This window comes from Channa argus, chromosome 2, assembly GCF_033026475.1.
Source record: "Channa argus isolate prfri chromosome 2, Channa argus male v1.0, whole genome shotgun sequence".
NCBI classification, from domain to species: Eukaryota; Metazoa; Chordata; class Actinopteri; order Anabantiformes; family Channidae; genus Channa; species Channa argus.
In genome coordinates this window covers 7,069,078-7,084,100 of record NC_090198.1, presented here as the reverse complement: position 1 = coordinate 7,084,100, position 15,023 = coordinate 7,069,078, and the positions used below count along the sequence as shown (strand labels likewise).

Here is a 15,023-nt window from a genome sequence, read left to right as displayed (position 1 = left end):
CGGAGCTTAAACCCTAAAAGCTGCCTCACCAAAAAGTAAAAGATTTATGCCAGATGCAAGACCATGAAGTTTTATAAAAACAAGTAAAAAAAAATTTAAATTACCATTGAAGCTGACTGGCAAACTGTGTAAGGCATTTAAAAACGGTGTAATGAGCTGCTCTAAAAGTATTTCACCAATGAAGTGATGCAAAGGTAATGATTTTAAGTATTTAATAATGTTGATAACATGAATGTGCACGTCTTGATGTTCAACAACTGCATAAATCTAAAATGTTTGCACCGTGTCAATAAAAAAAGATAATACTAACACTAACCCTGACCCTAACCCCTAGGCATTTGTGTGGAAAATCTCATATGTTGGGTCATAGTGTTTTTTCTTTTTTCGGTGGTTATACTGATACTCACTAAGGGCAAAAATATAACTTGTTCTCGTAAGTTTCTTTTGATGTCAGTCAAAGATTAACTCCCACTGAGATAGTAAGCCCATCACTGTCTGCTGTAGTTTTTTTTCAAGCCTCCATAAAGAGCTGGAACACCCAGACATGATATCATGGAAGATTGTTTTTTCTTTTCCACAACAAACGGGCAATGCCTAACTGGGCACAAATGTAATTTTACAGTTATTTTATTTTGTTCAAAAATTAGCTCCACTTATCAAAGGGCTCAGCCTTATTTGCCTATTTTCAGTGATTATATCCAGTAAAGGTGGTAGCTATAAGTCACGCTTAATGGGATATCAGTTCAAATTACTGTATATTCATTTCAAAATGGCTAATAATCAATAACCTATACTGTAACTGGTCTACAAACGATGGCAGTTCCATAAAACGTGCAAAGTATAGTTACTACCGCTAGTGGCTGTTCTAAAAATAATAAGAACAAAGACACAGAATCAGTTGCTGCATGACAAGCCATGAAGGAAATAATAAACTATTTTTATTGACATGTTTAAATTCAGCTATTTACAAATTCATAGTTGACAACAACAAAAAAAAACATTTCACACAAATACAATTTAAAGAACAAAAATTAGAGTTTGTAGACAGGAATGTGGTGTCTTGACAGAGTCAGTCCGAGATGATGCTCACTTCTACATCATCAGTTTGGCAAGATCAGAAGAATACATCTATAAATGAATATGGAGTGTTTTAGCTCACCATTGCACCAAATTGAGAATTCAAACTGCCTCACTTGCCCTGTCATGGGTGTGTGTTTGGCACAGTGATAAATAAGTGAGTTTTAACTGGGTTTCTGCATGTTTTCATTCATTTATCATAAATCACCTGCACTGTAGTACTTCATGTACGTAACTGATAACATGACCCTCTCAGTAATGCCAAAACATGAGAAACTGTGATATTGTTCCCTATCAGAGACAGAGACTGAGTCATTCGTTTTGGCACAACATGGTACTTTGTATATTGTAATAGTTTTCCTGATATACTTCATAAGAGAAAGCCCCTCAAACCCAGAGGCATCCATGTAAGACCATTTTGCAGTTTTAACACAGGTTCGAAGAGGGATGCCTCATGGAAGCTCAGGAGCATATAGGCTTGGACAGTTAATTGAAAAATGTTCATTAAACTGTCACCCTAAGGGAAGTGGAACAGGTCTGGATAATTCAGGGGCCCGAGAACTGGGCAGGGGACCTGGAAGATTGACGAGTTTCAGGGGAACCAAAGGTTCAACTGGAAGATTAAGATGGATCCGAATGTATACAAGCATGTGTGATAATTAAAGATTTTTTTACAACTTAAATAAACAATATAAACTATAAACAGCAAATCTTATGTCTTGGGACAAAGGTTTCCTAGATTATAGCCTTACTTTTAACTTTTTGGTAAATTAAATTGGATTCAATAGGTCAACTGTGGTGACACCTGTTAAAGTTTGACATGTCGGTGATTGAAAGTCAAAAACAGATCACTGAAAATACATCAGGAAATTGTTATTGGTTGTGGCGTGAAGTTGCACGCTGCTAAACTTCATTCTGTTGGGCGAGGTCCTCTGACATACTGTTGAACTCAGTGGCCCGAGAGCTCATTCCTAGATATTGCTTCAGGAACTCACTGAAACGTTTTTGGTTATTCCACTTGCGGGCTGACTTCCGAATGCCAATGAAGCCACCGTATCTCTTCTGGTATGATCTTCCTGGGGAAACGAGCTTCCTGTAGCCGTGCATTCCTTTGACAAAGCCGCCAAACCTCTTGGAGAGACTCAGTCCTTCATCAGCCTGTCCTCTTGCTGTCAAGTCAGCATCACCTTCTTCCTGCCCTGCCTCCTCCTCATACTCATTCTCAAGGGATATGTCATTGTGGGATTTGTAGGCTGAATTCATCTGACTGCCCTTGTCAGTCATATCCCTCTCGTCCATTCCGAGGGCGCGGGTCACATGGTCAAACCTTTGCAAAGCAATGGGCAGGAACAGACCTCTCTCCACCTGCTCTTCCACCTCAGGAAATAGAGCCTCCACCTCCTCCTGAGATCTTTTCCGCGTGGCACCACTCAGAGAAGAAACTGGTGACAACAGCAACTTGCGGCACGAGTCCCAGGAAATGGCTGGGGAGACGTTTCCTGCACACTCAATGAGACACACCTGACAAAGACAACAGATCATCTGCATTACCTTTCTGAAGTCAGTTCAGATCAGTTCTTTTTAAAAAGACAGGCCTCATTGTAGACATTGTTTTTAACCCTTTTGTAAAAAAAGAACTAGTTTTAACCTTTGGTAGGTCGAAATAATAAAACTGCGGTGTGGGATTTGCTCAGAGTAACTGAGTACACTAGTAACAAATTAGTAAGTAACTAGTAACAAATTAAATTGTATGATAACGTGTCATGCAGATATTGGCAAAGAAAACTACTTGTAAAGGTAGATATCTCTAAAAGAACCCGGTGATTTGGAACAACCCATTATTTGAAATGAAAAACATTTAAAGCTTCCATTGTACAGTCCTGTCTGTGATATGCGCAGCATTTTAAATTTTAAAATCCAGCCAATGTAGCATAATTCGGTGTTAGCCATTTTTAAGAAGATTTGTCATGACAATTTTGGCTTTTACTTTTCTACTTCACCACCTCAAATGTGTACAGCTATCTTTTCATTCCTTATCCTTTACAATAGGACCCAAAAAGACACGCACATATAACCTAAACATAATATGCATATAATTTGCATATAATAAGTAAGAGTGATGTCAGTCACAGTTTACTGGCCTCATGTATATTAATGAATAACATGCTGCAGTATTATTCAGACCATCTTGTCGAGGTTGTTGAGTTGAAGGTCCTTAGCACTGATAATACAAAAATCAATGTGACAGAATGAAATGGATTCGATTCCAGGGAGATTTATCACCTATATCTTCCACTTCAGTGGTCCAGTGGGTTTCTGTGTGTGCATGTGAGTGTGTGTCTGTGTGTGTGTGCTATTATGTGGGGGAATGTATCTGTCAGAGTAAGACTGAGTATTATTACTATGCATGAAATACCACATTGCTTTGAGCTCATCATCTATTGTTTCCATGTAGCAGACTAATCACTAATCATGGAAGCTCTGGTCCCTCATTGATTTACTAATACAATCCATTTTAGCCAGGAAGGAAAGATGTAGCTAAAAGTGAGAAAAGATTTTAAATAAGTAAATAACATATGGATTCTATAAATATACCCATGCGACCTAAATGCCTAACACTACATATAAATATCTTCTTGCGTGTTCCCTCCCAAAATGTCTCCCAAAAGCCGACACGTCACTAGCAGAAAGAAATAACCAGCAGGCATAGTTACTGAGAAGAGGAACACACATTTATCCCTGGGAATCAATTAGCCACAACAAATTAAAAATCAAATGCCAAAAGGGTAATTTGTTGAGTTAGAGACAAGGATAAAGAGAGGACAGGATAAATGGTGGAAGGTGGGCTCAGAGAGTTCTACTTATTTTATCACCAAATTGAAAGAGCCCCAATGAGTGAATCTATGTATATGGGTTAGTACAGTATTTTTGAATGACAGGGTGATACTTTACACCTTTGACAGGATAAAGCATTTGTGGAGAGTGTGTAAGAAGCGTGTGCGTGTGTATTTGTGTGGACACCTCACCATGGTGTTGAAACCGAGCTGTTTAGGCATTATATTGCTGCAGGACAGGCAGTCTGCCTGGCAGTCAGTCCATCCTGGATCACACAAACAGAGCAGCAGCAAAGCCACAGCAGTCTTCATGGTCCAACTGTCTGCAAAACACAGGAAACACCAAAGACACAGCTTCAGGTCAACTGTATGATACACTCTGCTCACATGAAAAGAGATCTGTTTACTTCTAATAATGCAGTAATGTGGGACTATGTACTGCTTTTATTTAGGTTTTCAACTCTATTGCAAGTCATTTACACCTTAAATTAACATGTTAATGAGAAAAAGTAAATGGCATTTTGAACAAGCAAGCAGCAAGTCTTTCCTTGCAAAGTGTGATATAGAAATGAACGACACGTGGTCCTGACATTGGCATTGTCTTCACTTAACTTGGGATGCCAGAATACATATTGAGATTTGACCACAGTTCCTGCACAATTGAGATATCGAGCTTATGCATTTTGATATCATGTGCAAATACCCATGGATCAGATATTTCTGAATAGCAAGTGTAATGAAGCCAGTAGGCTGGAATCTATTCAGTGTCTTTAGTCATTTATAAAGGTTGAGCACATGTGCAAGCTTGAACAAGCTCAGTTAGCATTATATACTACTATATAAAAAAAACAATTCAGAATAACTTTCACAGTTTCTCTTCTGACACGGTAGAAAAGTACATTGTCTGCATTTTTTGCAGATGTATAAATCTAATTTCTAACTTATCCTAATTACTCATTAAAAAGCTGTTTCATGTCCAAACCAGGTAGAGGATCGGCACTTATTGGCATGTGTGACACTGTACCAGGAAAAGGAGGGACATAGAGAACAATAAGGGCGTAAAAGTGACAGGACTGTGCAGAAGGGGACAGAAAGTGAGAATAAGGGGCAAATTTAGAGACATGGCAGATACAGAAAAATATACAAAAATGACTCATGAAGGAAGAAACAGGAGAAGAAATTTATTTGACCTTATTCTGGTAGAAACAGCTCAGTCTGGTGGGTCTGACGTCAGAAACACAACCCAAGTTTTCATGTCATTAAACAAACTCGTTAACTACTTTAATTGATGCCTCATTTAATGCCTCTGGCAACAAACTGAATCATTGTTTTTTTGCTGACAGACACACTGTCTCACACACAACATTCAGACACACACACTTACAGAGCCAATAAACATATACATGCATTCTCACACATGCCTATTTAGTACATCAGAAGACTCCAATACATTCACACACATTACACTCGTAGTTTAGCTGAAGGTTGTCACTGTCTATCGACTAAAACTAATTCGTTTCCAGTCAAACAATACTTTTTAATGTCTTATAAATTTGGAATTTATTCAGAGTAATTAAAAACTGATAAAAGTGTAATTGCTAAACAGTTCATGCCAATTTACTCATAAAAAGGCAACTCTGCAAAATTAATCAGAATTAATTTTCTTCTTGTGTGCAAACAATTCAACTGTGAGTCAGGGCTTTTTTTTTTTTTTTTTTTTTTTTTTTAAGTATAACGAGAAAGAGGATGGCGTTTGGGTGAAGCACAAAAGAGCAACAAAACCATTTTAGGCGCGAAAATAGTTTGACACCTAAGCACAGAATACATTTGGCAGATGGCTGTGGATTTTAAACAAACAGCTTAGGTGTGTTCACTTGCCCACAATGCATCTCATTGTCTATCCTCCTGCCTTTGACTCGAACTTGTACCAGCTTCCAAAAATTAGCTGCCATCATTCATTCAATGCATGAAGGAGGCCACTGATGCTAACACTGAAACTTTGTCCGGATGGCACTGCATGTAAAGGGATCTCTGAAATTATTCAAAGACATTGTGGAAGGATAGGTCATTTTGTTTTGTTCAATATGTGAACATTTCCTGGTAGTCTCCAGTAGTGGATAGATTGATTAATGATATTTAGACAGCTGTTGTTAAAGGTTGGCTTTTTTTCTGAAGCCCCTGTACATGCACACACAGATCCAGTACGGGCACACACTCCATTAAATGTAGTTGTTATCAGTTTTCTCTGCTCATCCTCCTCCTCATCTCATGTCGTAAATCAGTCTGCGTTAGAAGCTTTGTGAAAAACAGCAGGATTTCTCAGCGAACGCTCTTGTCTTTGTTCTTACACCAACATCTGCAGGTTTTCTCTCAGGAGCCCTCATAACCCAATTATTCTGCTTTTAATTAACTGATTAACCATTAAATAAACCAGTTAATTAAGTCATTACGGTCTGGTGTTGGGCTGAGGCACCACTAGTGAAGGTCTTACAGTCCAGTAAATGATCAGAAATTTACTGTTTCCATACAGGAATATCACGTATCTGATATCCGATCTGACGTCGTATTTGATCCAGGTCCAACTTGTTGCCTTTGTTTGATGGAATAAGCTGCGTGAGGACATTTGTCCTCTTTCGCTGTAAGAAACATCTTATGCTGCAATGCAAGGTGAGCACAAGAGCAGCAAACACCAAAAGAGGCATCAAATGTAAGTATTTAGATGAATCATAAATGAACAGATGAACACAGCATTGTCTCATTGGGAAGTACCTGAGTGTAACTGTAACTATTTTTGCTCAGTTAAATAGAAGCACCACCATTTTCTATTTGTTGATTGTAAATGAATCATGAGTAGGTAACTTTGAAAGATAAAGTAATGTTCAACTGTACACTTCCGTCTGATTCATTCAACAGCACAAAACTCACTCTAAGCAGGAAATTCTCATACAATCTCACAACATGTTATCAACAAAAATGTTCTACATTATTTCCATTTTCTCATCAAGAACAGGAAGTATGAAATAAATGACTTCACATTCGAAGAGAGACTTAAAGCCCGGATTATTCACGCATGGTTGAACAAACGAGCAGCGTGCACCCGCCTTAGAGCTCATCTTTATTTTCAAAAGGCTGAACTGAAGATTCATTACATAACTTAAATATAATAACCACAGCCTTTTCAGTCATGTTGGCACCCCGGGTAGCTCAGCAGGAAGTTGTGCCTATACAAGCACCACCATTTTCAAGTAAAAAAGCTGAAGGGAGTTGAAAACGCAATACAAAAAACATTATTGTCAAATGGTATTATGTTGGAGCTTGTGTGTCTTTTACAATATTGCAACATTTCAACACAAATGCATGAGAAAATATATGTTTCATTGTTTCATTACACCCTTCAAACTCTTTATTTGTTCCAAAATTGACCAAAGAATTTGCGTTTTTTACAGAAACTGCTTTGAATGAAAATTAAGGACAATGAATTCCAAGCCTTAAAAAAAGGGAGGGCCGATAATTGCACTGTATTCATGTTGTTGGCTTTGTCATTTGATGAGTCACTTTGACAGGTAATTGAATGTTATTTAATATTCTGCCTGGAGCCAGATGGCACTACTACTTTAGACTACTTTATCTGTCAGAAAAGTCACTTTGATTGACAGCATATTCCGGGCCCACTCAAACTACATTGTGCTCTTTGTTTTAATATTGATAGCTAGCGAAGCAGCAAAAATGGCCAGTGATGTAACACACTTCAGGACAGTAAATCTATACTACCTATCAATCTATATATTAATTGCCCCTGACACTGCCTACGTTCATTACCTAGGTATTGATTTGTCTGCGGTTGCCCTTCTTCTCACCTACTTAGGCTCCTCCCCCTCTGTCATACAATATCTCACTTTTACTCTATCTTTCAGCTACTATTAGGTTCAAAGTCCACAGGGGCTTTAGTAGTAATAATGCGTCACATTCATAGCTCAAAAAATGAAACATTTCCCTATAGCAAATAAGTTCTGTTTCATAAAAACACAAAGCAGTTTATTTCACCAGCATCTGATTTAGATTTGCATCAAGATGATAAAAAACATCCCATTGTAGAATATTAAAAAATGAGGGGTCTATTAAACACATTGCCTTAAATTCTACTGCCAGTCAGTTTGTTTAATTAACTGTTTTATAATGAACTGTCACTACAAGAATAACATGTTTTCCTTATGATGCCTCGCCGCGTCTCCTCAGGTTATGTAAGCTAACACATGCTGACAGCTGTGTCTGTAAAGTGGACATTTTGACACATCTACAGCTAGAATTTAAAAGAAAAAAAGAAACCTTAACTACTTTTACAAGATGTTCCTGTCGTTCAGTCTGTGTGTGACGAGGCAGTAGATTACGTGCTGAAACCATTACAGGCAGACATGCTAAGCTAAATCCCTGTTACTTCTCAATGCATCTACAGTCAATGATGGTGTGGTTGGCGCTGCTGTCTCACAGGTTGAAGGTTTGAATTGTCCTGCTGGCTTCAGCTTTTCTGTGTGAAGTTGTGTGAAGGCATCACAGTGTCAAGATATTGAGAAAAAATAAATATTGACCCCAACAAAGCAGATATTTTCAATAGGATGGTGAAGGATGCCAGAGTCTCACAACTCATCTCTGCGAATCGTCTAAATCCCAAATTCTTTTTTATAATATCAATAGGCTAGTTAACCCTCTACTCTTGTTGGTGATTGCGATCGGAACTCCCTGAATAATTTATCTTCCTTTACACTGTCTAAGCTACTTTATACCATATCACATATCAATGCATCAACTAGTCCATTCAACATTATTCCAACAAAGTTTTCACTGGAAGTTTTAATCTGCGAAGCACCACACTTGCTTATCATATCGAACAAATCACTGAGTACTGGTTGTTGCTTTTGAGCATCACATCACGAAACAAGTTCAGTCTTGCTTTTATCATCTGGTAAAGAATTTTAATGATGCTGAGACTATTATTCATGCTTTTATCTCCTCACATGTTAATTATTGCAATAGTCTATTTTCCTCACTTCATCAAAAAACTTTAAACGGGGGACGGCTGTAGCTCAGTTCGTAAGGCAGTCGTTCAATCCTTGGTCCCGGCTATATGTCGAAGTGTCTCTGGACAAGACACTGAATCCTTAAAAGCCCATTCCAATGTTTTTCTTTGATTTGATCCTTTTTACCCTGATTTATTTATATATTTTTAAATTTTTCCCTTTTTACTGTACAGCCTTTGTACTTAATTGATAAGGGATTTATAAATACAGCTATTATTATTATTATTAATATTATATTTTCTAACTTGTGGCCTTTACTGAACACACAAAGAAACACCTAAAAGGAAGGAAAATTCAATATTGTAGCATGTTATTAGTTACACTTGCTTTTTCTGCTATATACGTAAGGTCGCAATGAGACAAAGGTATGTCAAATCAATGAATTATTGAATTTTGCTAAATGATCTCTAAAGGTCAAATAGGTCAAATTTTTCCAGCACTTTTTTCTCTTTGATACTGTATGTATTCTCCCACCACATTATATATTGTGTAGATAGGTCTATGCATGTGTAAATTTGGAACTGGTTTGACTATAGTGTTAATCTAATCATTTTTTGGTTAGTTAGTGTGTTTACTGCATCTTAAATAATATTCAGAACTGATCTGAGCAAATACAACATACATAGCAACTTTACAGAAACCAACACGTTCTTCATTGTTGCATGATGTCCTCATACGAATGTTAATTTAGATTTTTAAATATAGTATACATTATATAGTAAACATTTTATACCTAAAATAATCTCTTTGAATAAATGTTTTTGTCCATCATCAGCCATTTTGGTTAAGAAGGTCAGTAATTAAAGAGGTTTTGGAAAACTGGAAAACATATTACTCTTATATGTATATAATATTATTACAGATCTTCTGAAGCTATCTAAACTTGATTTTGTGACATGTCTCCTACATTCTAAAGTATAATTTTTTTGGCTGGATTTAAAAATATCTTTAAATTCATTTAACTTAATATTGAATTAAAGGTTGTGTTGAGAAACGATATTAACATGTCAAATTACCAAATTAATTAGTTAATTTTTATTTCACTTCTACCCTACTCAAAAATGTCCATTAAATTGTTTCCTTATCAGTAAAAGTAGCTTATCTTAGTAAATTATGTAAAAGTATGTTTGTATAATTTTAACGGGTTGAGCCAAATCTCAGAAATATCCCAAAAATATTTAACTTATAATTTTAAGTTTGAGTAACTTTAGTTTCGAAGTTGAATAAAAAATGTTGTTGATATAGTTTTAAAATATAAAATATAGATGTTTATGTAAAGTTAATAAATAAATAGCAGATTTTTCCAAGTTCAGAGTTTGGGAACTTAAACAGTGAACAAACTGTAAGTTAGCTTTTCGGGCTTGTTGGTAGTTTAAACTCTCTACTAGTTGCACAAAATTAATATTTGCTGCTGTTAAGTGAATTTAAATTACTTGTTCAAAATGTATAATTAAACAAGTTAATGAAGCGTTATTTGTTTTTCCCAACTGAAGTTATCAGCTGAATAAATCATGTATATGTAACAAACATAATTTTTATGCTAGACAGATGACACAGCTTCATTTTAAGTGTTCTTTTACCTAACACAACACACCACATTTGACCTTTGCTATCCTGATACAAAATGGAGTTTAATTAAAACTATTTATGCAACCATACATAGAATCAAGGTAATAATAGCAACCCAAACAGGGGATACTTAAACAGGGGGTATCAAATACTGATGCTCTGTCAAAACCTGTGGAATCTCTTAGATACCAGAAAGAAACCCTTTAACATCAGCATGCGTAAAACAGAAACTGTATAGCCTCTTCTTCATTACTGTAGTTAAATCAATAGCACTGTGAAACCATGTTGAAGTTGGTTGTTGCATAGTTAGTAGTTTCCTCAGAAGATACTGTACAGTAGGTGTCAAAAATCCTACTTGGTTAACTTTATAAGCAAATTAGATGGGGTGTTGGCATTTGTGTCTCCAAGTCCACCTACTAGTCGCTTTGTATGTACGTATATAGATTATCATTGGACTGGGAAATATTTCATCTTATTGGTTTAAAATGGATAATTAAGGAGGAAACATTCATTCAGTCTCTTTTCTGACATCCACCCACATGTATAGAGCAGCTCAAGTCTTTGCAGTACAGTGGTGCAACGTGGCACAAAGCCTTGCTCAACACAAAACAATATTGCATCAAACACAACATGTGGCTTCATCATCGTATGTCCAACACTTTCATCTCAGCTTTCAATATGCATATTCATATAGTTCAGCCCTTAAATCATCAAGACTAAAAGATAAACATAAAATCATGGATCCTGGAGAGATTTCAGTGCTGTTCTGCTCTGATATGTTCCCTTTAAAAAAACAATAAACAGTCATAATCACAAAAAATGCCCCCAGAATGAAAATGACTGCAACCATATCTGACGGGAATCTTTTCTACTTTGATGTGAAAACAGCAGAAAAGGAGAAGCAGCATGGAAACATGAACAAGGATCTGTGAGATCCTTCCAGCATAAAAGGATGGACAAGGGCCCTGCTGTGTATCCATGGATTAACTCCACACATCCATCACCAATGAGTGCAGACATAAGAGCTGTGCAAACTCCCTTTATGCTGTGTGACCTGTGATCCAGCACTCCTTATCTTCTCTGCATTTTCCCCATCCAGCCTTCAGTGGTTTCCTGGGGTCAAGAAGTTTATCCATAAAGCTAATGAGGTGTGCTGTACTGTGGAGGGAATCAACAAATTCACTGATACCAAAGAGGAGATGGATTAAAATGGATGGATGGATGTAAGGACATGAGGCACATGACGCATGGACTGTGGAAATTGGGCTACAACTCAAGCAATCAGCCTTCACTGGTAAATAATGTAAAATAAATATCCCGTCCTACTTTATCAGGTAAGATTTTCTTACATTATCCACATGTGTTTTGATAGGCCCTGAATAAAGTAAACTTAACGCTACAATCTGCAGTATCTGGGAATAAAGCTAGCTGTAGAAAGAGGCTCAAAATTAATCCAACTAGGGAATTAAAATGTATCAAAACTTGTAGCATTAAATATTTATGCACAAGATGGCGCCTTGCACTAGGTTTGATCTTCTCTGAAAAACAGTTACAAGGTTGTGCTGCTGATGCTGTTCTGGGAGTCAGTGTCACAGGAGGCATCAACAGCAACTCTTCACTATATAGAATAAGTTCTGGAGCAACCCTAACCCTTAAGACCCACATCACTGTCCCCTCATCATACTGACCCAGCTATCCAGAGAAACACAGTGAAACTGCCCATAAAACAATAGCATTCTATCATGATCAACAGCTAATGTTGCTTGTGTTTCAGGGAGTGTTTTTAAAATCCAGCAATAATATAAAATCTTAAGAGTTTGTCTTCACACCCACAACTCTATTTGTGTCAGTTTTAGTTTTAAAATATTCAAGCTATCCTTATACCTAATATTAAAGCCACAGGTCTGTATCCCACCATGTGTAGCCTCACCCAGCCACCATGGGCTACCTTGGTGCCAGTCCCAAGCTCGGATAAAAATGGGAGGGCATCTGGCGTAAAAACTGTGGTCGCTGTGGCGACCCCTGAAGGGACAAGCCGAAACCTGTTGATCATTTAACATGAGTTAATTGAGATTAATTTATATGATTATTCTCTCTCTGTTCCCTCTATATAACCTCAATGTAGACATACTGTAATTTCACTTGTTTCACCAAACCAATACAGTCATGCTAATAAAAACTAATGAGAGATAAACTTGTCAACAAATCTGTTGTAAATACAGGAAGGCTCAGCGTAGGAGAATACAGTCTCTAGATTTCTCTGAATTGGTTTAAAAAATACATTGCTTCACGGTAACTGGGGATCGACCTCTGAGGATTTGCAAGACGATTTTGTTACTACAGTAGGTAATTGCAATAAATTAGTTATCAGTCATTGCCTGGAGGCTTTTAGTAGAAATTCTGTACTGACTTCAAATAAGCAACGCCTTTTTTTATGGAGTTACTCTCAAGGTCAAATGAAAAGTGAGCCCCAGCCTAAAGAATACTAACTACGTTATTCAGTGTTTAAAAAAAGGTGACACTTCAAGGTTTGTCATTACCTTCAGCTTTAAAAAAAACATTAACATCTTAATAATTTTTCACATAAAGAATTTAAATAATAATAGTAAAGCTGTTATAAAAATGAACTGCTGATGCTACAGTACAACAGCTATTAATAATAATCTACATATGAATGCTATTCTAATTATTTAGGGGATTTGCACAAGTGTTGCATATCATCAAGGTTTGTATTCTATATCTATGTGATTCAAATAATATAATTTTATAAATTTGTGGTATGGTAAAATTCAAACATTCATCTTTAAAATATTAACCTAGTTCCCTTAAAATAGTCCTCTAATAGCAAGAAAAGTGAGCTCAGGAAACTCGGATTCTGATTAACCAACATTCATTCACCTAAATTGCCGTTCATTCCTCTGTTTCTCGAGCTACTAAGTAAACACAAAGAGTAGTTTTCTGTGCCGACTCCCCGTTCATTCATGAAATCCACTAGAGCGCAGCAGTAAATCAGGCCTTAATGATTAATGACTAATCACGTCCCACGATTTATGACCTTTCCCTCTTTACTAAATAGCCTGCCCACTCAGAGACAAAACAAACAGCGTGTTTCTCCGATGCAGCTTCTTCACCTCCTGCTCTCTGTGGTGCGCACATCTGTGCTGCTTCATGCCTTTAACCCCTCTCAAATGCATATTTAACTTTACCCATTACAGGATGTAACAGTCCACAGATACTCCTTAGGAGGTGATGCATTGATTCTATGATGCACAAAGTCAATGGCTTGTCAACTAAAGTGACCTGAGACATTATCTTAACTCACTCTGTAGCATTTCATCGTGTGTCTATCACCAAAAGTGACAATAAATGAAGCTTCAGTCATTACATGCACTTAACCATAAGGAGCTCAAAGGTCAGAGTGTCACACCTTCTCAACAATAGCTGCAGCAATGATCCTGGGACCTGGCAGAAGTGTGAGAAGCATGGAGGATGGAGTGATGGACACTGTTTGGACATAATACACCCAGCTGTAAACCTTAACTCCCTATGTTCCGAAAGGTTCAATTTTTCTCCCGTGTCCAAATACTGTTGTCAAATTTAGGTGAATTTAATTTAAACTTATTATTAAAAGTCCAATAAATCACTACAGTTCATTGTAGAATTGTTGACATTTACTGGAGTTCCTAAATCTGACTGACTGCAACATCCCTTTCATTCAAAAATTTAAAGGGATGTAAAATTATCCTCACTTTTTTAAAAATTTGACTCCAGTTGGAATTTTCTTTTACATTTTTTTTTTTTTTGTCATTCAATATTTATACAACTAAAGTGCAAAAGATTCTGTACAAAAACTACAGGTCAAGCCATTTGGTTCCCACCCTTTTCCACCGCTCTCTCCAAGGTCATCTTACCTGTGTTGGGGTGAGATTGGGGTTGCCAACAGAGTTCCCTTTGGGTGCAGGTTCTTGGTTGGTAAGTACGTTTGCCTCCCACTGTCTGGTGTTTCTGGCTACGTGGAAGCTGGAGGCAGCTGCTCTTATAGGGTCCCACCCCTCCCCTTCAACCTCCTCCTCTCATTCTAACTCTCTCTCTTCCAAAACTTCCTCGTTCATCACATAGAGAAAGAGGGACAGAGGGAGGGAGGGATGGATGGAAATCAGAAAGAAGGGAGGAGGAAGAAGACAAGGGGACAGCAAGGGAGTAATGAGAAAGGTGGGAGGGAGAGACGAAGGGTGGTAATAAGGGAGGAAGATAGGAATGGCAAAAGGAGAAAAGGAGGAAGGCAAGTGAGAAAATAGGAAAGGACATAACAGTTAGAAGAGAGGGAGATTAGACAAAAAAGGGCTTTGTAAGAGGAAGAATGCTGGAGGGGTAAGAAAAAGAGCAGGAAGGAATCTAACCACCGAGCATCTTTTAATGGAGTTATGTTTGCAAGATTTTGAATTCAAGATTTCATTTTAAAAGAGTT

The 15,023-nt window shown here is 37.2% G+C and overlaps 1 protein-coding gene across 1 annotated transcript; it reads right to left on the bottom strand.

Moving 5' to 3' along the window:
- Window positions 1–902: 902 nt before the first annotated feature.
- Window positions 903–14,624, bottom strand: pnoca (prepronociceptin a). The gene is made up of 3 exons (XM_067495658.1): window positions 14,467–14,624; window positions 4,104–4,234; window positions 903–2,598 (listed from the first exon to the last, which is right to left on the bottom strand). The coding sequence occupies exons 2-3, from the start codon at window positions 4,221–4,223 to the stop codon at window positions 1,981–1,983; spliced, it is 738 nt and encodes a 245-aa protein (XP_067351759.1). The 5' UTR covers window positions 4,224–4,234; window positions 14,467–14,624; the 3' UTR covers window positions 903–1,980.
- Between the last annotated feature and the right edge of the window lie 399 nt (window positions 14,625–15,023).

What these genes read in the sequence shown, in the direction of transcription:
- pnoca (XM_067495658.1), bottom strand. Translation starts at nt 4,223, where the DNA reads ATGAAGACTGCTGTGGCTTTGCTGCTGCTCTGTTTGTGTGATCCAGGA. An exon ending in AGCTCGGTTTCAACACCATG is followed by an intron (nt 2,599 to 4,103) that starts GTGAGGTGTCCA and finishes TGTCTTTGTCAG; the next exon opens with GTGTGTCTCATTGAGTGTGC.